The following is a 20139-nucleotide window of genomic DNA, read 5'->3' on the forward strand; positions in this document are numbered from 1 at the left end:
GGCCGGGCTTGGGGCAGGAGCACATCGCAGCCGCCGTGCTGCAGCCGGCGGCACCCCGCTTTCCTGCCAACCCTCGCCGTGGCCGCTGCTGGCGGGCCGCACTCCAAGGCTCTCGGCAACAACCCTGCTTCCCCCACGGCAGCTCTGGCGGGAAGCCAGACCGATAAGGCAACGCCGACTGCTCACATCTCATTTCCCTTCGAAAAACCGCTTCCTCCAGCGCTGGCCTCTACCCCACACCCTGCAGAGACAGAGGCTGCTCCAGGGACGGCACCGCACGGCAGCCGCCGCCGATCCTTCCCCTCGCAGTCGGCAGCGCTCCGGCCCCGGGTTGCTCTCCACGGGGCACGAGGCCGATGCAGGGCAGGCCCTGCAGCGGAGGGTGCAGCAAAACTGCCCCAGTGCAGGAAAGGGAAAGGAGCTGCGGCGGCCAAAGGGGATGGGTGCTACTGCCCCGGCTCCCCACCCCGGTCTCACCCATCCTCACCTGGCTCCATCCCACCACCATGGAGCACCGAGGCTGCTGCCCAGGACAAGGCACAGGTGTGGGTTTTTTTTGTTTATTTTTATTATTAAATACACCCTAGGAGGCAGAGAGAGAGATGAGGACAGAGCCCATCCCCCCCCAGCCTGGCCCAGAGCCTTAACAAAAAAAAAAAAAAACAACACAACCCAGAACAAAAAGTTAAAAACAAAAAAAAAAACCCTAAAAAAAAACCCCCACAAACAAAAAACCATAACAACGCCAGCCACACCACCCCCACCCCCTCCCCGCCAACTCCCCCAATCCCAATTTAGAAACAAACCAACAAATAAAGAACAAAACAAGGAGAAAGTCCCCAGGAAATTCACTGCGAGCAGCAGCCGCCACCTCCCAGCCCAGCGTGACGCCTGGCCGTGGTCCCAGGGCCACCTCCACCCCTCGCCGCTCTCCTCTGGCTCGGATGCCCCGGCCACGGGCTGCACGTTCTTTGGGAAGTCAGCAGCAGGGCAGGTAGAGTCCACCCGTCTGTCCACGCGGACGTCCGCCTGTCCACGTGGCGTGGGCCCTCCCCGCAGTTGGCACCTCTCTCGCTCTCAGTAAATGACCTCGTAAACCGTAGCTTTCTTGTCCCCCGAACCAGTCACGATGAACTGGTCATCCGTGGAGACATCGCAGCTGAGGACGGAGGAGGTTTCCTTTGACTGGAGAGAGGAGGGCAAGGGGCGGGGGGTAAAACACAAGAAGCAACCCCAGAGCAAGGTCCTGGTCCTACCCCTTGGGACTTGGGGCCCCGAGCTGTGCCCAGGGAGGGTTCAGGGATGAGTTTGTTTAGGGGGGGGGTTATTATTGCAGCTGGGCAGTCCCAGCTCCGGGCAACCTCACCCAGAGGAACATCTTCCCCCCACCCCGACCCCGATGGCTGCGCGCGTCCCACACCTGGAAGATGCTGGCTCCGTAGGGCGTCCGCCAGGCATTCAGCAGGTTGTCCTTCCCCGTGCTCACGAACCACTTCCCTAGGGGAGGGACAGGAGGGACAAAGAGCATCATGTCACCGAACCAGGCCCACCCTGCTGGATTCCTGCAGCAAATCCTGCCCACGGCGCGTAATACAAGGCGGGGGCTGGAAGGCCCCATCTCTGCCGCTCGTTAACCAAGGGGCTGTTTTAAGGAACACAAAGGGAAGTCCTGGGACAACAGAGCTGAAAGTGCAGCTCCAGGAGGGATGGATGCCCCTTCTCCGAGAGGTGCCACTGGCATCCACACAGGACCGGGCTGGCTAGCAAAGCCCGTGCCTGCCCCCAGCACAACGAGCCCTGGGACACGCGGCCAGGAGAGGAGATGGCACCCATGAGCCTCCAAAGCCCGGGGGGGGGGCTGGGACGGGTGTTGCCTACCGCAGGAGGCGAATTTGAGGGAGAGGACGCAGCTTTCATGGAGGTGCAGCTGGTATTTGTCCGGTTTGGTCACGTGCAGGATCTCCACGTTGCTGCTCTCCATGCCCACCGCCAGCCACTCTCCCGTCGGGCAGTACCCCAGGGAGAAGATCTGGGGGGGGGAAGAGGCTCAAGGCACCAGCACGGCAGGTCCCGGCCGGCCCCACGCTGCTCCCAGCCGGCCCCAGCCCCTACCTGAGAGCTGAAGTCGTGCTGCTGCAGCTGACGCCCCTCCCGCAGGTCCCAGCACCGCACCGTGTTGTCCAGTCCCCCTGTCCACAGCTTGGTGCCATCGTTAGAGATGTCAATGCAGCTGGCACCATCCGTGTGACCTTGAAACTGCCTGGGAAAGAGGGGGACGGAGAGGGCGAGGGCACGGCCGTCAGGGCTGCCAGTTGCCTGCAGCGCAGAGCGTGAGCCAGGGCCGTACCCAGTAGTGAGGAGGGGGAGATCCCTGCCGCAAGGACAGGGACTGGCCCATGGCCAGGGTTAGACCGCGGGGAGGGGTAGGGACACCCCTGGAGGGGACTAAGCCGTTCCTGGCCCGAGGAGCCCCGAGCTCCCCCTGCCCCAGGCTCACCTGACCAGGGTCTGGTTCTGCAGGTCCCATACCACGATGTTGCCGTCGCTGCAGCAGGAGAAGCAGACTTTGGCATCGGGGCTGATGGCCAGGGCGTAGCAGGCGGGGGCAGAGGAGGTGAGTTCGGCCTTGATGCGGGGCGTGGGGGCTGCCAGGTCCCAGATGGAGAGGGTGCTGGCCTCCCCCCCCACGATCAGGCTGCGGCCGTCGGGGAGCAGCTTGCAGGAACGGATGTAGTTGTCACGGTTCTGGGATGCAGGAGAGAAGACCCCGTTAACCCCTTCCCCTCCAGCCCTTCTGCACCCATCCCAGACTGCGTGGTCACCCCGGGGCCAGCAGCTCATCCCAAGGGCAGGAGCAGCAGCAGTGGGGCAGACCCACAGCCGCCCTCCCGGGACAGCAGGGCTGGGGCAGGGGTGCAGCCCACCCCATCCCATTCCCAGAGCAGTCACCCTGGCCAGCCCCCACAGGAGCCCCTCAATTTATTACTGGCCTATGAACAGCCTTGGGGACACCCTCGCCCCGCAGTGTCCCTGCCAGCAGCTGCCCGGCCGGTCCTGGAGCAGACGAGGGGCAGCTGCGGAGGCAGCTCCAACAAGACTACAACAGCCCACAGCTCCGAGCACTAAAACACCATTTTCCCCCGCTCCTGAATTTCTGATGCAGCTTGAAATTATCATGACTCAGTCATTTCCTGGTATCTTCAAGGTCAGCACCATCCAGGAATAATATTTGTCAGGCTGCCCAGGCCCCAAGGCCAGCAAGTTGAGGAGAGGACCTGGGTTTGGCTGTTCAAAGCAGGCCCAGGGACTCCAGCAGCCCGTTTAAAAAAAAAAAACAAAAAAAAACTCAAAAGAACATCGGTTAAAAATACTCTCAGGTGATGGCTGTGCCTCCAGCTTGGCTCTGGTGAGTTGCTGTGGTCTGACAGTCCATTTCATTTATTTTTAAAGGAAATAGGAGTTCTCCCTCCAGCCAGACCCACACAAGGGAAAGCAGAAACAAGGACAGAGCTGAATCCGAGTGATGCTTCAGCCCATGCGATTCTGGCCCGTACGAAGTATCTGGCCAGGGGGTTGACACTGGCAAAGGCTTGTCTTGGGGCAGGTGCTGTCAGACAAAGCAGCGCCAAGGAATAAAAGCTCCCCAATGGTTTGGGACGCTCAGAACAGACGAGGCGGCGCAGGGGGGCACACGGGCAGCGCGGAGCCACCATCCCTCCCCAGCAGCCCCGCATTGCCCCCCACTTCGAAACGCAGACGGAGACTCTCCTGGGTGCACATCATCGCTTTCAGATGCCCCCTGCGGTCTCCGATGGGGACCCCAGACCCCGTCTTCACCACAGCAGGGAAACAGGGAGACAAGCCGTGCCAGAGCGGCGGCGCGCCCCTCCTTACCAAGCAGTCCAGCTGAGCCACAGCCGTCTTGGTGCCCGGCTGCCCCACGTCCCACACCTTCACGCAGCCCTTGCCCCCGGTGTAGACGTGTCGCGTGGAGTTGCTGATGGTGACGGCGCAGACCACCTCGCCGTGGGTCAGGGTGTGGAGCTGCCGCGCGTGGCGGGGGATGCCAGAACCGATGAGGGCGTCGGGTGGAAAAGGCACCGGTTGCATTTGCCCGTCGGCGCTGACGTGGAAGGAGTAGGCGCTGGAAGAGGACAGATCAGTGAAAACCACCTGAAGATCCCCCGCGGAGAGTGGCCGGCGCCGCATCGGACCCAGCGTGCCCGACACGGGCAGCGTGGTTTGGAGTCGGAGCCGTGAGCAGAGCGGCACCCGGTGAAGCCTGGCCACTGCTCACAACGGGTGCCCCCTCCCCAAGGCCGTGCTCCTCATCCCTGCTGGCCCTGGCCCGCCTGCGTCTCCCAGGACACCCCGTCCCCTGTCCCCAGCAAGCCCCCAGCGCAGCCCCACTTACGGTTTCCCCGAAGTCCCCACTTGCATGCCAGCCGCCAGCCCTGGGATGCGCATGTGGGGGTGCGGGTCGTAGCCCACCTGGGGGGGGACAGCGGGTGAGAGCAGCTCGCGCCCAACAGCCCCCAGGGTCCCGCGGGGACGAGGTTCACGTACCAGGGGGGAGCGCCCGTAGCTGCCGGCTCCCACGGCAGCCGCAGCCCCGTTGAGCTGCGGGGACATGAGGTGGAGGCTGGCATAGGCGCCGGTGCCAGCCATGTCCCCATTAACCGCGGGGTGGGCCATGCCAAAGGTGGCCGAGTAGGGGCTCTGCACTCCCAGCGGGTTCCTCAGGCCCAGGGCTGCCAGGAGAGAGGTGGCATGAAGGGTCCGTCCCTATGGGGGCCGGCGGGACCAGAGCTGCCCCCTCCCCACCCCGGGCCCTGGCGGGGCCGAGCTCACCCAGCGGGTCTACAGGAGCCTTGGCGGCGGTGGGGCGAAACTGCTGGGCACCACTGGAGCCCGGGGCCACGACGTCGCCCTGGGAGGTGGGGGTGCTGGACTTCAGGCTGGGTGTCCCTGCCTTCTCCACCTGCCAGGAACAGAGCGGGGAGACCTGACAGCCGCGCTCCCGCCCTGCTGGGCAGGGGGGGGGGTCTCCTCAGGTCCCCCCGCAGCGAGCTGGTCCCCGTTTCTCACCCCTGATGGCAGCCCAGCCCAGCCAGTGCTGCAGGGTCTGCGGGATGGGACACGAGAGGGGATCTAACGGAGCAGGAGCCCCCCCTGTCCCCCCAGCATTGCCTTCGTTGGGGGGCGGGTGGACCCGTGGCCAGCGGCTCTGCCAGCCGAGCCCGGGCAGCGGGGACGCGAGCACAACCCCCGAGCGAAGCATCCCCCCACGCAGCGCACGTACCGTGGGCACATCCTTGCTCCGAGACGGGGACGTGCTGCTCGAGGAGGCCATGGAGGTCGGGCTGAGTGGTATGGCCTCCTTCCTCCCCAGTGGGACCTTCTCCACCCCGTTCTCCCGGGAAGAGTAGGAGTGGACGCTGTGCGGGGAAGAGGGGTCCTGGGAGCAGGGGGGGGAAGGGAAATCAAGAGGCAGCAGAGCAGGCAGGAGCGTGGGGACGTCCCAGGCCATGGTGGCTCAAGTGAGGGCCAGGCTGGGAGCCGGGATCCAGGGGCTCATCGCTGCCATCAGCGAGGGCCGGTGAGCACGACTCGGGGGTCCCACCGCCACCTCCCCGCGGTGCCCACCTCCGCCTGTAACAGCCTGTTAGCCCCCTACTCGAGCAGAGGGACGGGCAGCACATGCCACCCCCAGCCCCTGGCACACTCACCTCATCCACCACCAAGTTGTCTTCGCTTTTGTCCGCATCGCTGCCCTGAAACGCAGAGGATGGTTGGAGGCGGAGGGGCCGAGGCTGCCCTCGCTCCCACCCGGGAATGCCGGAGGTGCGGGCAGCTCCGCTCATCACCCCACAAGAGGGGACGGGGATGCCCCAAGCCCTCCGGTCCCCCTTCCCCAGGCTCACGTAGTCCGTAACGAAGTCCTTCTCCTCCACCTTCCTCTTCTTGCTGCTGCTCAGGTACTCGGAGATGGCTCGTGCCCGCTCCCCGTTGGGCAGCGCCAGGGAGCTCTGGGGCAGGGGGACGCAGCATTAGGGGCCGTGAGCCGCAGTGCCCGGCTCCTAGGACAGGCAGCACCAATGCAGGGCTGCGACCAGCTCCCGGGGCACGGAGGGCCCCAGTGCAGCCCCCCCGTGCCGCCAGGCTTGGGTTTCAGCTCCTGCCGAAGGAGCGAGGAGGGGGACGCTGCTCAGGGGGGTGGCACGGTTTGCCCACGTGACACGGGAAGGGGTCCCCACGGGGAGAGCTCCCACCCGCACGGCTGTGCCGGCAGCGGGGCCAGGGAGCAGGACCTGAGGACCTGTCCCCTACATGGCCGCCCGCTGCCGGGGTCCCGGCCGGAGCCTGCGCAGCCGGAGGGAAACGGTGCAAGAGAAGGAAAAGGCACTTACGGGGCCGGGGTCTCGCTCTGTCGCCGTGGCAACGCGGAGCAGCAGCAGCAGGAGGGAAGGAGGGACATGCTGTGCCACCGCCGAGAGCCCCCCAGGAAAGCCACCCACTCCTCCCGGGGTGCTCATGGCAGGGTCAGGCCCAGGGTGGTCCTGGACCCCCGCTAGAGATGACCCCCCCGCAGCCCACCCCGCTGCCCTCCCAGGAGGTGCTGCTCGGTGGGGGACATTCCCCACCCAAACCCCTCCTGGCCAACAAGTCCCCAGCTCCACTAGCCCAGTTGGGAGCCCGGAGGCACGGACAAGCTGTCCCCCACCCAGCCCTGGCCCCCACCCCAGGGAAGCGTCCAAGCGGGAAGAGCCCAGCACCACCCATTCCCAGGTGCCAGGAGGGACCCCCCCCCCACTCACCCCTGGGCTCGGTGTCATGGACCCCTCGGTCGTCTTTGGCGAGGAGCTGGGCCTGGGCCCCCAGCGCCCCTGAGAGTGCCAGCAGCCCCGAGGCGCTGCCGATGCCCGCGAGGCCGGTGGGCTGCATCCCGGAGGGGTGGGGGGTCAGCGGGATTGGGGGAGCGTGGTGGGAGAGGTGCTGGGTCTGGAGCTGGTGCTGGAGAGGAGGAGGAGGAGAAAGCAGAGCCGAAGGGCCGCGTCAGAACAGCCACCGGCCAGGGTGGGGGGGGAAGAGGCTGCTCCTCCCCACCGGCAGCCCTGGGCAGCCAGGGCACGGGGAGGTGGGTGAGGAGGGGCAGGGGACGCTCCCAGGGTGCCCCCAGCCAAGCTGCGGGGGCCACCACGTCCCTCCCGCCGCCTCCTCCCACCCTGCGACAGGAGCTACTGGGACAGATGGGGAACCCTACTGGTATCCATACGGATGGGGGACCCTACCCGTATCCATACCACCGTACCACTGCGGTCTTGAGGGAATAACCGAGGTGTGGGGATGGTGGCGACCCCCCTCCCCACCTCTACCCGGGCCACAGGGCGTCAGGACACAGCAACACGCACCAGCCATCACCCCCGCACCCCACTTTGACACTGCAGCGTCACCTCCACCCCGAGTACTGCTGGCAGCCCCCCAAACCAACCCCTCCTCCCCCCCGACTCAGCCACGGGTGGGAGAAGGCAATGAGGGCAGGGGGCTGCAGCCCACCCCCGCGTACTCGGGGCAGGATGGGTCTCCAGCCCAGGGAGGCACCATCGCCTGCGGGAGCCCAGCACCCCCCGGCCGGGGGCGGGGGGTGGCGGGAAGGGATGGGCAGAGGGTTGACGTACCCCGATCGCCGCGTTCAGGTCGGTCATAGTCACCTGCTTCGCACGCTCCACGGCCTGGACCACCTGCTGCTGGTGCTGCGGGGAGAGAAGAGGGCGTCAGCACCCGGCGATGCCCCCGCCAACTCCTGCGGCGAGCAGGGGCTGCGGCGGTCTCATTTCTTCAGGGGATGGGGCAAAGCCAGCCCCCCCCCCCCAAAGTGCAGGGCCTGGGTCCCCGAGCAGGGATGCTCCCTGTGCCCCCAAGGAGCTCTGCACGCCCGGGCAGGGTCGGAGGGCTCACCCACCTCCTGAGACAGGAACGGGATGAGCTGGGCGCAGATCACGTTGAGCCGCTTCGCAATCTCCGTCTGGCAGCAGCAGAAAGGCAGCACCCATCAGGGCAAGGGGCAGAGCTGCCCCCACGCCGAGTGGCCCCCACACCGCAGCAGACCCCTCCCCAGGCAGGCAGATGCCCCCTCCCCGTCGCCACCCAAGCAGCCACAGGGTGCTAGCGCTTGGCCCCAAAACCTGCTGCTCAGCACCAAGGAGCAGAAACACCCCAGGAGGGGAGGCGACCAGGGAAGGTCTCCTTCCTAACGCACCCCCTCCATGAGCCCAGCATCCTCCACCCCCACCCCGAGAGCCCCAGGATGGCTCCCACCTCCTCCCAGCCAGGAACATGGAGCCCCATGCCACCGAGGGCCACCCCCCAGCAAGCCTCCAGCCCCCGCGGGTCAGGGTCCCGGCCCCGACAGGCTCCCCTCCGCCCTCGGCGCAGCCTCCTGCCGGCACCACAACCGCTAATTGCCGCTCTCCCGGCCCGCAGGAAGCCCTGGAGAGGTGCTCTCCTTCCAGCTGCTGTTTTTCTGCAACACTCGAGTGCCACGGGCAATCAGGAACGCCGAGCGCGGGAGCAGTGCGGGGAGGGAGAGCGGCGGCACGCTGCGCCGTGCCGCGCTCCCATCGCGCCCCACAACCAGGGTAGGGGCCCCCGCCAGCCCCACGCTGTACGTCCCAGGCTGGAGGGGGGGGCGAGCACAGACATGAAACCATCCCCAAGCCCACAGACACATCCCTGGGGCTGCAGGGTGCCCTAAGCACCAGTGGGTGACAGCCGGGAGAGCCGCCACGGCTCGAGGCAAGAGCGGAGCCGTCCACGCTGCTCCTCATCGTGCAGAGCCGGGGACCCCACCCCACCTCAGCAGCGGAGAGGGGGCAGAGATCAGCAGCTCTCCCTAAACCCAGGCACCCTCCGCTTCTGGACAGGCAGGGGATGCCTCAGGCTCCCGGTAAGGTGCTGTCCCAGGCTCCGAGGATCTCCCTGCCCATCCCGGTGGGGAGGATGAAAGCGTTATGGAGCCAGCACGGGGCTGAGAGGAGGGGGTCGAACCCAGACCCTCTTGTCAGCCCTAGGTGGAGACCAGAGGCTGAAGGGCCCCAACAGCCAGGGACGGAGCTGACCCCCGCCGGGACCTCGGGCACATCTCCCGTGCCCGGCCGGCGCAGGCACCGCAGTGCCAGGGCGAAGGGGCCGCAACGCTGCCCGGCCGGTGTGGGGACACAGACCCAGGGACAACCCGTGCCACCCAAAGCAGCCACCGACCCGTTTTTGCCAGACCCACAGAGAGCAGAAACAATCCGGCACCCGCCCTCGCTTCCCCTTCCGAGGGAGGAAAAAAGAGAAAGAAAAGAAAGAAAAGGGGGGGAGCAAGGAGATTTGGCAGCCGGCAGTTCTGGGAAGGATTTAGCTGTCTCCCGGGGCCGGCAGTGATGGATTCTCTTCCCTAATGCACTGATGGGCAGCAGCTCCTTGGGGAGAGCTGCCTCCAATTCACTCGCACTCGTTAATGTGCAATTTACTGGCACTTTAACGCTCTCAGCATGAAAAATGATCATGCTGTTTGCAGCCCCCCCCCCCCGCCCCCAGCCACCAGCACCGTTACCTCCCCTCTGGCTCGCGGTGAGCAAGTCCAAGGCCCGGCGCATTCGGGGAGGTGGTTTTATAAAAAGCTACAGGCCCCTTCCATGCCAAAAAGAAAGGGAAAAAAAAAAAAAAACAAACAATAAAAAAAATTAACATCTCCTGCTCGTTCCTATCTTGAGCCTCCCCTGCCGAGCCTGGAGAGCTGCACCACCACAGCCAGCCCCCCAGCCCCGTTTTCCTCCAAACAAACCCAGAGCAAAACCACCCCGCGCCTCGGCCCGTGCCGGTGCCAGCGCCGCTGACGCCAGCGCCGCAGGAGCCGGGTGCCCGGGGAGCCTCTGGGGGATGCCAGGCTGGGCGCAGCGGGGACGGAGGCAACCCCGCGCCAAGGCGCTACCCTGCCTTCGCCCAAGCGCTTCCTCGGGGGGTCCCAGGGCAGCCGAGAGCGCTCGGGACCCCCACCCGTGCCCACGAGCAGCGCCAGATCTGGAGGAAAGGGGAGGAGAGCCGGCGACCCGATCTCCCCGCGGCAGCGATAACCCGCGGCTCCCGCGCAGGCGGTTCCCATTTTTCACACAATGGCCGCTGGCTGTCAGAGCAGACTTACGGGCCCTTGTTAAAAGTGCAGACAGCTCGCTGGCGGGTGGCCAGCGGCACCTGGGACCGGCAGAAAACACGAGCCTGCGAGGGCCGGGGCGGGGGAGAACCGGCAGCCAGATGAGAGAAGCACGCAGTCCTCCGGGGAGGGGGCACCAAGCCCGGCGGACCCTCGGCATCGCCCCTCACGAGGGCGGCTTCACGCCTCCTTCTCGGTCGCAACGGCGGCACGGGGCAGGGGATGCCGCGGGAAACGACGAGAGCGGCAGAAAACACCCACCCGGCGGGCGCAAAGCCGGCAAGAGCGGCCGTCAGCCCACCCTGTGCCGGCACCCCCGCGCCACCCGCCCGAGCCGGCTCCCGCGCAACAGTTGGCGAAGGCGGTGGCGGGGCGCGGGGCGGGAAGGAAGGAGGCCGCGGCGGCTGCACGCCTCGCCAGGCTCCTCCACAGCCTCTTTAAAAATAGATGAGAAGAAACCTTCTGTCTCAGAGCAGCTGGTGACCCGGAGCACGGCACAGCGGGAGGAAGGGAGGGATGGGAAGGCAGCAAGGGGCGGGGGGGGGGGATGTGCAACCCCGAGCCCTCGGGGAGCCCACCCCGCACCCACGGCCCAGCCCCCTCCTCCCCACCTCAGGATGCTCCTCGGTCCCCAGCTGGCACCGGGCGCTTGCAAAGGCAGCGAGCCAGAGCTCGTCACCCCGCTGTGACGCTGCAGCACCCCACGGGAGCCGCTCTCCTCCACGACGGTCCCCAAGCGGCCGCTCACACCTGGGACCACATCCCCCACAAGCACAACCTTCCCTGGACTACGGCAGGGAGCGACCTCCCACGCTTTTTGTGGGAAGGGAGGACCCCGAAGGGCCCGGTTGGTGAGGTGGGGACAGGGGACGAGGGACAGGGGAGCCGGGACAACGCTCCCGTCCCACCCCGACTCACCTGTTTGTGCATCTCAATGTTCAGGCCGTAGGACATCTCATAGTACTGCGAGGGAGAGAAGGCAGCATCAGCACGGCTGGGGAGCCCGGGGGGGGACTCACAACCAGAAAATCCTCTTCGGTGCTGGCACGCGGGGTCAGCCCGGCCACAAACATCCGCACTGTGGCCAGGCCAGGAGGAGAACACGGTCCCCAACTCCTCGCCTGGGAGCAGAGGTCTCTCCGGCACACGGCCACAGCCCACGGAACGGACACGGTCCCCCCCCCGGGCTCCCGCTGTCGGCGGGAGAGGAGACGACCCGCACGGTGGCTTTGCCACCCCGAGCTGCGGCAGCAAGTCCTGCTCAAACACCACAGTTTGTTTCGGGGGAAAACCAGACAATAACAGCCACAGGAACCAGATCTCAGGGCCTGGCCACACAACCCAAACGCAAAGGGAAGCCAAAGCATCCCAGGGCTGCGTGTCCTTTGATGGTTCGGAGGAGACACCCCCCACCGCCCTCCTCCTTTCAGGTGGAGCTCACTAACCATGACATAATGACGCTGGATTTCTGTTTTTTCTGTTGCCAGCTTTTCACATTCTAACTTCAAGCTGTAAAAATAAAGAGAAGAAAGAGAGAGGGAGGAAGAGAGAGGGAGAGACCCCCTGCTCCCCCCCCCCCAGACAAGATCTCCCAGGCTGGACAGAGCACGAGCCCTCCCAGCGCACCACGTGCTTCAGCCTCCTGCTCTCAGATTCAATCCCATCTCCCAGCACAAGCCAAGAAAACCACCTGAAAGAGGGTGGGAAGGGGCTGATCAAGAGGAGATGGACAGCAAAGGGATCCAGGCGTCAGGGAGCAATCTGCACGGAGTTTTAACCCCCCCCCCCCTCCCCAGCATCTGCTTCCCAAATGGAGCGAGCTGCAAAGCCGAGCTGCGTTTCAAACCTTGCTCTGCCCAGCACCGCGTGGGGAAGGGGAGGTGATCCTGGCCAGCGGCAGGGGGGGGATCCCAGGGACTCCAGGGCTGCTAAGTGACAGCTCCAGCTCAGCCCAGAAGCCGGGCTCTGGAAGCCCACTACCCTCATCCCAGTGCTTTTTGGCAGGAGGAGGGCGAGTTTTCCCCCTCCAACGGTGTCATTTCAAGCTACCAAGGTGGTGCTTGGCACAGCCGTTCCTCCAGATGGACCAGTGCCCGCAGCAGCATGGGACGGCGCTTCCCGCCAGCCCGCACTGATGCCCAGTGCCGAGGGGGAGCCCGCCTCTCGCCAGCGCCAGTTAAGTGCCCAGCGCCTTACTGGCACGCGAGCTCTGGCAGCTTCTCACCTGTGGTATTGGTTCTGCAGGAACTGGAATTCCTCCTTGATGCGGTCCAAGGTCTCCGGGTAAGTCAGCTTGAGGGACTGGGGGGTGCTGGGGATGGCACTGGCGGCGACAGCGGCTCCCGAGGCAGCGGAGGGTGCCTGGAGATGGGCCTAGGCAGAGGAGGGGACCCCTGGCGTCACTGCCGCTGGCCCAGCGAGGGTCGCGAGTTCCCCCGGGGGTTTCCCACACCCAGGGAAGAGGCTACGGGGACGTCTGGGAGAGCGGCACATGGAGGAGGCGGCAGAAGGAGTTACTGCAGAGGAAACTGGTTACAGCCAGGCACCGAGGGCAATCGTTCGCCAGCATCGGTTCAGTCACCGGGCCAGAAAAGGAGGATTAACAACCACGGGTGGCACAGAGCGTGCGGCCTGCGCGGGCAGAACGTGCAACCCCCCCGGCCCTCCCGCCCAGCCCCGGCAGCGGGGGTCCCTCCTCGCCCGTGTGGCACGTGGCAAAGCTTCCTGCCCACTCGTCCCCGGTCCCACGGTCACGCCCTGACTGCGATCCAGCTTCCAGCGTGTCCTGAAACCCAAATCCCCGCAGCTCTGGGGCTCAGCATCAGTTTGGGAAGAGCCACACCACCACTCCTGAGCGCGTTAGACGCCGTCGGCACAACTTTCCAGGCTAAGGCCGAAACCTCTTGCCCCCCCGGAGAGTTCGGTTTGGGGGCGCAGGCCCTGCCAAGGGCCAGGCCAGCACGGCTGCCGCAGCACCACGTGCTCGCCCGTGGCCCGAAGCGGACGAGGCCGAGCCCTGGGCTCACCGGGGGCCGGTTCTGCGGGAACATCTTTGGCACCGGACAGGCCCAGGATCCCTCTCGCTGCTCCGGCCCCGATGCAGGCTCAGGACCGGGGCCTGGGGATGCTCCGCAGCTCCGGATCAGGCCCTGGGAGAGAGACGGGGAGTCACCGCCCGGTGCTACCCACTGCCGGCCGGGGAGCGGGGCCCGGCGGGAGCCACAGCCGAGCAGGGCAGAGCCCCGGGGCACCGGCCCCGCCCGCAGCTCCCCCGCGGCCGCCGAGACCCGGGACCCCCGCACCGCGCGCCTGGGCCCAGCCACCCCGCATCCCCGCGGGGACCGGGGGGCCCCAGGGCTCCTTCCGGGTACTGAGGGACCCGCCCGCCGCAGGACCCCCCGCCGGCTGCCCGCCCCCAGCGCGGGCTCCACCGCCCCCGGCCCCGCCGCGGGCACGGCCCAGGCCCGCGCCCCCCGCGCCGCGCAGACAATGGCCCCGCCGCCGCCCGCAGCAGGTACGGCCGCGGGGAGGGACCGGCCTCGCCTCCTCCCCAACCCCGAGCAGGGCCGGACCCCGCCCGGAGGGAGTCCCGGCGCGGCGGTAGACCGAACCGGACCGGTGCGGGACGGGACTCACCGCGCTGCTGGTCCCGGACCCGGGCGCGCGCCCCTGCGGCGGGGCGGGCCGGGCCGAGCCGAGGCGCACCGCACCGCACCGCACCGCACCGCACCGGGCCGGGCCGGCGCCCCCGCCCCGCCCGGCCGGGCCCGGCGCCCCCGCCCCGCCGCCGCGGCCGCCGCTCTGCGGAGCGCGATCAATGAACGAGCGCCAGCGCCAGCTCCACGTGGGGCCTGGCCCGTGCGGGCAATCGCCCCGGCCGCCAGCCAATGGGAGCGCCGCGGGAGCGGCCCGCCCCCACGTGGGACGCGAAGAACTGCCTTCCCATTGGTCAGCCGGGCCGGGCCGCCGCGGAAGGTGTCAATCTGGGGAGGCCGAGCAGCCAAAGAAGAGGCGGCGCGGGCGGGGAGCGGCGATTAACCCGTGCGGTGCCGGGCGGGCACCGGGGGGCACCGGGGGGGGCACCGGGGGGGGCACCGGGGGCGCGGCCGCGGCGGGGGCTGCCCCCAAGCCGCCCCCCGCGGGCCCGGCCCCGCTACCGGTACGCGGGACGCCCGGCCGGGGGGGCCACGGCCCCTTCCCAGCTCCGCGGCGGGGACCCCCCCGCCCCCGGCACCGCGGCTTCGCCCGCAAAACGGAGCCGTGGGGTTTGCACCGAAGACCCTGCGCCACCCGCCCTGCCACCGCCCCTTTCCCGGCCCGGCAGCGCGCTGGGTTTGGGGCTTTTTTCTAATAAACGCTGAACACGAGAAGTCGTTGCCCCCCCCCCCTTTTTTTTTTTTAATCAAGAAAAGAAACGAAACCCGAAATCCTGCTCCGGGGCTGCGGGTCACCGAGAATTCCCCGCGCCATGTGATGGCGGGAAGCGGCAGCATCCCTCTCCCCCCACAGCTCAGGGCGCTGGCCTGGGAAGGGGTCCTGGGCCCAGCCCCCTTCCCCTTAGGGATCCCCACGCATCCCCCCCCCCCGCCAGCAAAGGGGTCTGGTATCCGCCTGGCCCAGATGTGGGTCTGCCAGCACCCCGGCCCCCAGCTCCCTGCCGTCACCCGCCCCACCAGGCAGCTTTTCCCAGCTCCGGCAGCCCCGCGGGATGCTGCTCCAGGAGGCCCGTTACCCCTGGGAAAACCCAAGCATGGGTGGACACTCCAGCTGGGGAAAGGGACCCCCACATCGCCAGCCCACTCACCCTACACCAGCCCCAGTGCCCCCACCCAGTGCTGCCCACCCTCCTCCCCAGAGCCTCCCCCCCCCCCGTGTTTTCAGTCCGCAGGCTGGGAGTCCGTACAACCCACTGGGGTTTTCTGGTGGGTTTTCTGGTGTTTTTCTCCTTTCAGGGAGATGGTTTGTTGTTCGACATTTTCTGCTGCCTGCAGGTCAATCCGGGCTTACACAGAGCAGGAAATAAAACATTTGAAGAGCAGCAGCTGTGAGGGGTCAGCCTCTCCTCCTGTTTAACCTTAATCCACGAACAGGCCCAGCCCCTTTCCTTCCCACCACAGCTCCATCCTCTTGGTCCCGTCACCGTTCGGGAAGGCAGCGACGCCATCGGGCCCATGGGACAGACCCATCCTCGCACCCGAACGCACAGACCCAGGCTTTCCAGGATGATCAAAGTGACTCTTCTGAGCAGAAAGCAAAGCAAATCCAGACACTTCCCCAGCCCCTTTTCCTTTACCCAGATGGTGTTTGTCCAGAGAGACATCAGCTCTGGACATCCAGAAGGGAAACTCCCTCCCGCAGAGTTCAAATTTGCTGTTAAATTCACCCCTTAAATTACCTGAGTGCGGCGTCTGCGCAGCCTTCCTGCGCCCAAGGGTGACCGCGTTTAAGGGCTCACATCTGCAGGCAGGAGCGGGGACGGCACAAGGCTCTGCATTGACAACAGGAGGGGAAAAATCCAACAGAAAGCGAATTATCCCAAAACGTATACACAGAGACACAGCCGCCCGCATAAAGACAGGCAGGCACAAATCAGGAAACAAACAGGGTGATGGGGAGGAAAAGCAACGACCGAAATGTCCAACTTTGATCGGATTTTCAGGTTTGGTTTATTTTGCAGCCATTTCCAGGACATCCCCGTGATCCCAGATCCCCTCCGGCTGAGATGGGGCTGGGAAGGTGGGTTTGCACTTGCCTTTGCCTCTGCTCCCCATCACCATCGCCCCAGAGCGCGCGGCCGCTCACGCCGGTTCCTGACGTGTCGGGGTGCACAGCGGGGGAAGGAGAGCCCGTCCTCGGGGACAACAACTCGCCTCCAGGCCCTGGGAGAAAAGAACAATAATAATAACCTCAACAAAACCACTGAAATAGAGCATGACTGCGCAAAGGCCACCCTGCACATGTCCGGAGGGCTCGGGACTCCCTGGAGCGATGGGCTACGCTGTCCCCTCGGGCTGTGAGCTGGGTTTTCCAGCCATGAGCCTGGGTCCTGATGGCTTTACAGAGCCGGGGACCACCCTCAGCTCCCCCCGTGGGAAACCCAGCCCGTTTCGCCCCGTCTGTGCCCGGCAATCCCAGCATTTTCTGAGAGCAGCTGCGGTCTCAGATGGGAGATCTCCCGTTACCCCAGCTCCGCCAAGAGGAGCCAGGGATGGAGCCCCCCCCCTCTGGACCTGCACCCGCTCTCGGCCCCCGCACTGGCGACCTGTGGGGTTTGTGCTCTGTGGAGGGAGGGTGGCTGGGGGTGGGGAGGGAGAGGGCAGAAGAGCAGTCTCCTAGCCCGTATTGTATTTTAAAATGTAATAACAGCACGATGTCTATTTTCGTAGACGGAGCAGATCATTTCTGGAAGAGGGCCATAAATCTCAAAGGGAGGGGAAATAATTTGGCCAAGGTCATGTTAAGGCAGCAAGAGTGTAAAAGGGAAAAATATTAAAATAACAACAACAAAAAAAAAGCAGCTGAGAGCTGGACTGATGCGCCATCTCCGCCCCTAAGCCCCCTCCCCAGCCTGGGAACCCCGTCCCCTCTGCCCTTCTGCTTCCCAGCATCACCCCATGGGGCTGAGGGGGCTGCGACGGGCGCGAGGGGCTGGCTGGGTGAGAGAGGCCAAAGGAGCAGAAGAGAACAGAGACCCCGAACAGCAGGACCCTGGTGTCCTCGCTCTCAGGCAGCCGCCTCTTGCAGCCCCCTCGAGTCCCTCTCCCCTGGCTGCGGCAGACCCCTCAAGCGCACCGGGGCGTGGGACCGGGGACAGGCTCGTGCCCTTGCTGGCGGGGGGGACGATGTGCTCGAGGTGGCGCTGAGCTGTCACAGGGGGAACTGGGCTCCCCCCCTGGCTGCACCGTTCCCCAATGCGAGGGCACGATGGCAGCAGAGCTGGACAAAAGCCATTGCAGCACTGATGAGGAAGGCAAGGAAGCCGCTGGCAGATCCCCCTGCCCTGCCGCTGCCGTCTCTCTTGTCCTCGCTCGCTCCCAGCCAGGCAGCGGCAGCCCCGCTATCCCAGCCCAGGCCTGGGTGCTGGGGCTCCAACAGCACCGGCTGCCCACACCGTCCGTCCCGGGCGGAGGCAGAGCAGGCAGGGGAAAGGTTCAGGCTTGGCAGGGCCAGACCTGCCTGCACCGTGTGGGTCATTTCTTGTCCAGCAGCCAGCTCTCGCACAGCAGCTCCCAGAGGCAGAGACGTGCTGGCAGCAGGGTGATCCCTGCCATAATGGAGAGGGACCTGCAGCCCCCGGTAGCCTCGCAGTGCAGCTTTGGTTTGGTGGGAACGTCATGGGAGGAATGGGAAAGGAAAGGACCCCAGGAATACCCACCTCATCTGCCATTGCGCGGGTCAGGCCTTCCCCTGAGCAAAAGCCAGGGCCGGTGGGGAAAGGCCAGCCATCCCGCGGCAGGGCTGGCACTCGGCAGCCCCGCGCTTCCAGAGAGCACGTCCCTGGCAGCGCCGCATCTCCGTGCGGCTCCTGGCAAGCGGCAGAAAACAAACTGCTGCTCGTACCCGCTGGCTGCTTCTCCAGGCTTGGCTGCCAGCTCCTCCATGCCAGAGCGGCTCTAGCGGGGCCGGGGTTACGTGGCGGGGAGGGGGCCCGGCGATGCCTGCTGCCCCAGCTGCTTGCTCTGCCGAGGGGCATCCCCAGCAAGCTCCAACCCTTGTGCCAGAGCCAAAAGCCGGATGACCCTGCACGCTCCAGCGGGACAGGGCACCGGCTTGGGACAGGCTTTTGCCTGGCTGCTCTAATGAGAAAGAGGCATCATTTACCATCCTGCCACGGAAGGGCTTTCCCCTCCTCGGTTCCTCCTGCTTTTGTTATTCAGTTTCTCCTCTAGCCCCCTCTTTCCCTTACTCGGTGAGATCAAAAGAGTCTGTGGCACCGGGCACGTTTCATAGGAAACGCCGATTAAAGGGTGTGGAGGGAGGCGGCACTGATGGGATCAGAGGAGCAGGAGCCGGAGAAGGAGCAGGAGCAGGAGAGGCTGGAGGGAGCACCCGGGCTCCGCGCAAGGTCCGGTCCCGGCCCTACGGTGCTGCCGGGGGCGGGGGGCTCGTCCGGCCGTGCCCTCCACAGGGACCCGACAGCCCCGGGGCTCCCCAGCCCCGCGCCGGGGCCGCGCCAGCGGAGCCCCGGGCAGAGGGGCCGGCTCCGGGGGCGGCGGCCGGGGCTGCGGAAGGGCTGGGGCTGCCGGGGCGGCCCCGCTCCCCCGGCGCCGCGGCTCCGCCGGGCTCTTGCTGCCCTCTGCCGCCGGCCGCCGCGGCCCGGCGCTGGGCACGGCCGCGGCCGCTGCGCCCCGGTGTTTCCAGCCGCCTGCTCTCTGCAGAGCCCCGTTTGGCAGCTCGGACCCAGCACACGAGCACGGGGCAGGATCGGGCCCTTGCTGCCCGGTGGGACGGTTCCTGCTCCCAGCTGGCTGGTGCTCCCCTGGGCTGATGCCAGGGGCATGGGCTGCTCAGGGAGCCCGGTCCAGGCACCTGCCCCTCACTCGCAACCTCGCTGGGCCCCCACAGCCCCCGCGGGCACGCCAGGCAGCACTGCCACCTCCAGGGGCCACGGTCTGGGGGTCCTGGCCCGGACACCCCAGCTTTGCCCTCTCCACGCTGAGGAGAAGAGGCCCACGCGACGTGGCAGCCTCCCCCTGCGCCGCTTCCTCGCAGGCTACTGCAAACATCCCCTCCCGAAGGTGCAACCCACTCCACCCGTGGGCATCGGTCCCCTCCCGGGGCATCCCTGAGCAGGGGCCACCTCACGCCCCCCAACCATCTGATGGCAGCCTCCTCCGGTGGCTGCCGGCCAGGGAAGGGAATGTTTGGGGGATGAGTAACATCCTTCCTGGCAAGGCCTCTGCCCGCTCCTGGAAGCGCGCTGCGGGCACCGGGAGGCTCAGCCCCTTCGCCTGCCTCTTGCCCCAATCAGCTGGGGAAAGAAGCCAAGAGCAGGAAGAAACCTGGGGATGGGGCCAGGGCAAACGACCCCAGACGAAGCCCGTTGAATCGGCAGGAGTCGTCCCAGGTGCCAGGGAGAGGGGAGGGAGGATGCTGCGTGGCAAAGCAGGAGGCAGCCAGGAGGCACAGGTTGGGGGAGGCAGCCCAGGGCCCCCTCCGGAGCGGGGCTGGAAGCCAGAGCCTGGCTGAACGCTGCCAGAAGCAGCTTATTTTGGAAAGGAGGCGTCTTGGCTGAGCGCTTGGTGCGTGGAGCTGCTGACGCTGGGGAACAGGATGGCTCTCAGAGAGCAGGTCCCAGCCATGCCTCGCGGGCCAACGCTGCTTGGCTTCAGCCTGCGGCTGAATCTGCCCCAGCACAACCAGGACTGGATCCCTAACTCCTGAATCACCCACTGCAAAGGGGTTTGGACACCCCAGTCACAAGCCCAGGGCCACAACTCACTCTGCGTGTGAGAGGAGCTGCCTGGGATCCACCAAGCAGGATGCCCAGAGCTCTTGCCAGCTCTCACCCACGGGGCTTGGTACAACCTCAAGCCTCGAATGGGGAAAGCGAGGCAGACAAGCTGTTGGGGGGCACTTTACCCCACCACTGGACCCTGTTCCCCCCCCGTCAGCTCCCAAGAGCAGTACCAGCCCTGCTATGCCAGCAGCGCCACGAGCCTGGCCCAGACCCTCCCGGTGCTCGGACCGGGGGGCTCGAGGCACCCCCCTCGCAGGCAGTGGGGTCTGGCCCGGAGCTGGAGCGGTGCTGGCAGCACACCACGGCATTCAACCCTGACCAGAGCTAGCGAAGGCAGGAGGGATTGCAGACTTTGCAGCAGAAACTGGACCTGCTTCGCCTTCCCCAGTGCCTTGTTGGTGTCCATGGGGCCGAGGAGCTGGCACACAGGCAGCTCCCTGCCAGCACCCCCATCTTTCCCGAGAGGGGCCGAAAAAACACA

At 66.3% G+C, this 20139-nt stretch overlaps 1 protein-coding gene across 1 annotated transcript; it reads right to left on the minus strand.

Annotated features, from left to right (window-relative positions):
- Positions 1 to 546: 546 nt before the first annotated feature.
- On the minus strand, positions 547 to 14144 carry LOC142094027 (transducin-like enhancer protein 1). Its single transcript, XM_075175857.1, is given in 22 exon segments — positions 547 to 1185; positions 1421 to 1497; positions 1879 to 2029; positions 2113 to 2260; positions 2498 to 2745; positions 3895 to 4144; positions 4415 to 4491; positions 4567 to 4780; positions 4782 to 4981; positions 5303 to 5458; positions 5730 to 5774; positions 5925 to 6029; positions 6411 to 6427; positions 6819 to 7014; positions 7680 to 7754; positions 7964 to 8026; positions 11117 to 11161; positions 11644 to 11707; positions 12423 to 12571; positions 13225 to 13347; positions 13835 to 14092; positions 14094 to 14144. Coding segments are annotated over 22 exon segments (2820 nt in total). The 3' UTR covers positions 547 to 1077.
- Positions 14145 to 20139: the final 5995 nt, after the last annotated feature.

This window comes from Calonectris borealis, chromosome 28 (assembly GCF_964195595.1).
Source record: "Calonectris borealis chromosome 28, bCalBor7.hap1.2, whole genome shotgun sequence".
NCBI lineage: Eukaryota > Metazoa > Chordata > Aves > Procellariiformes > Procellariidae > Calonectris > Calonectris borealis.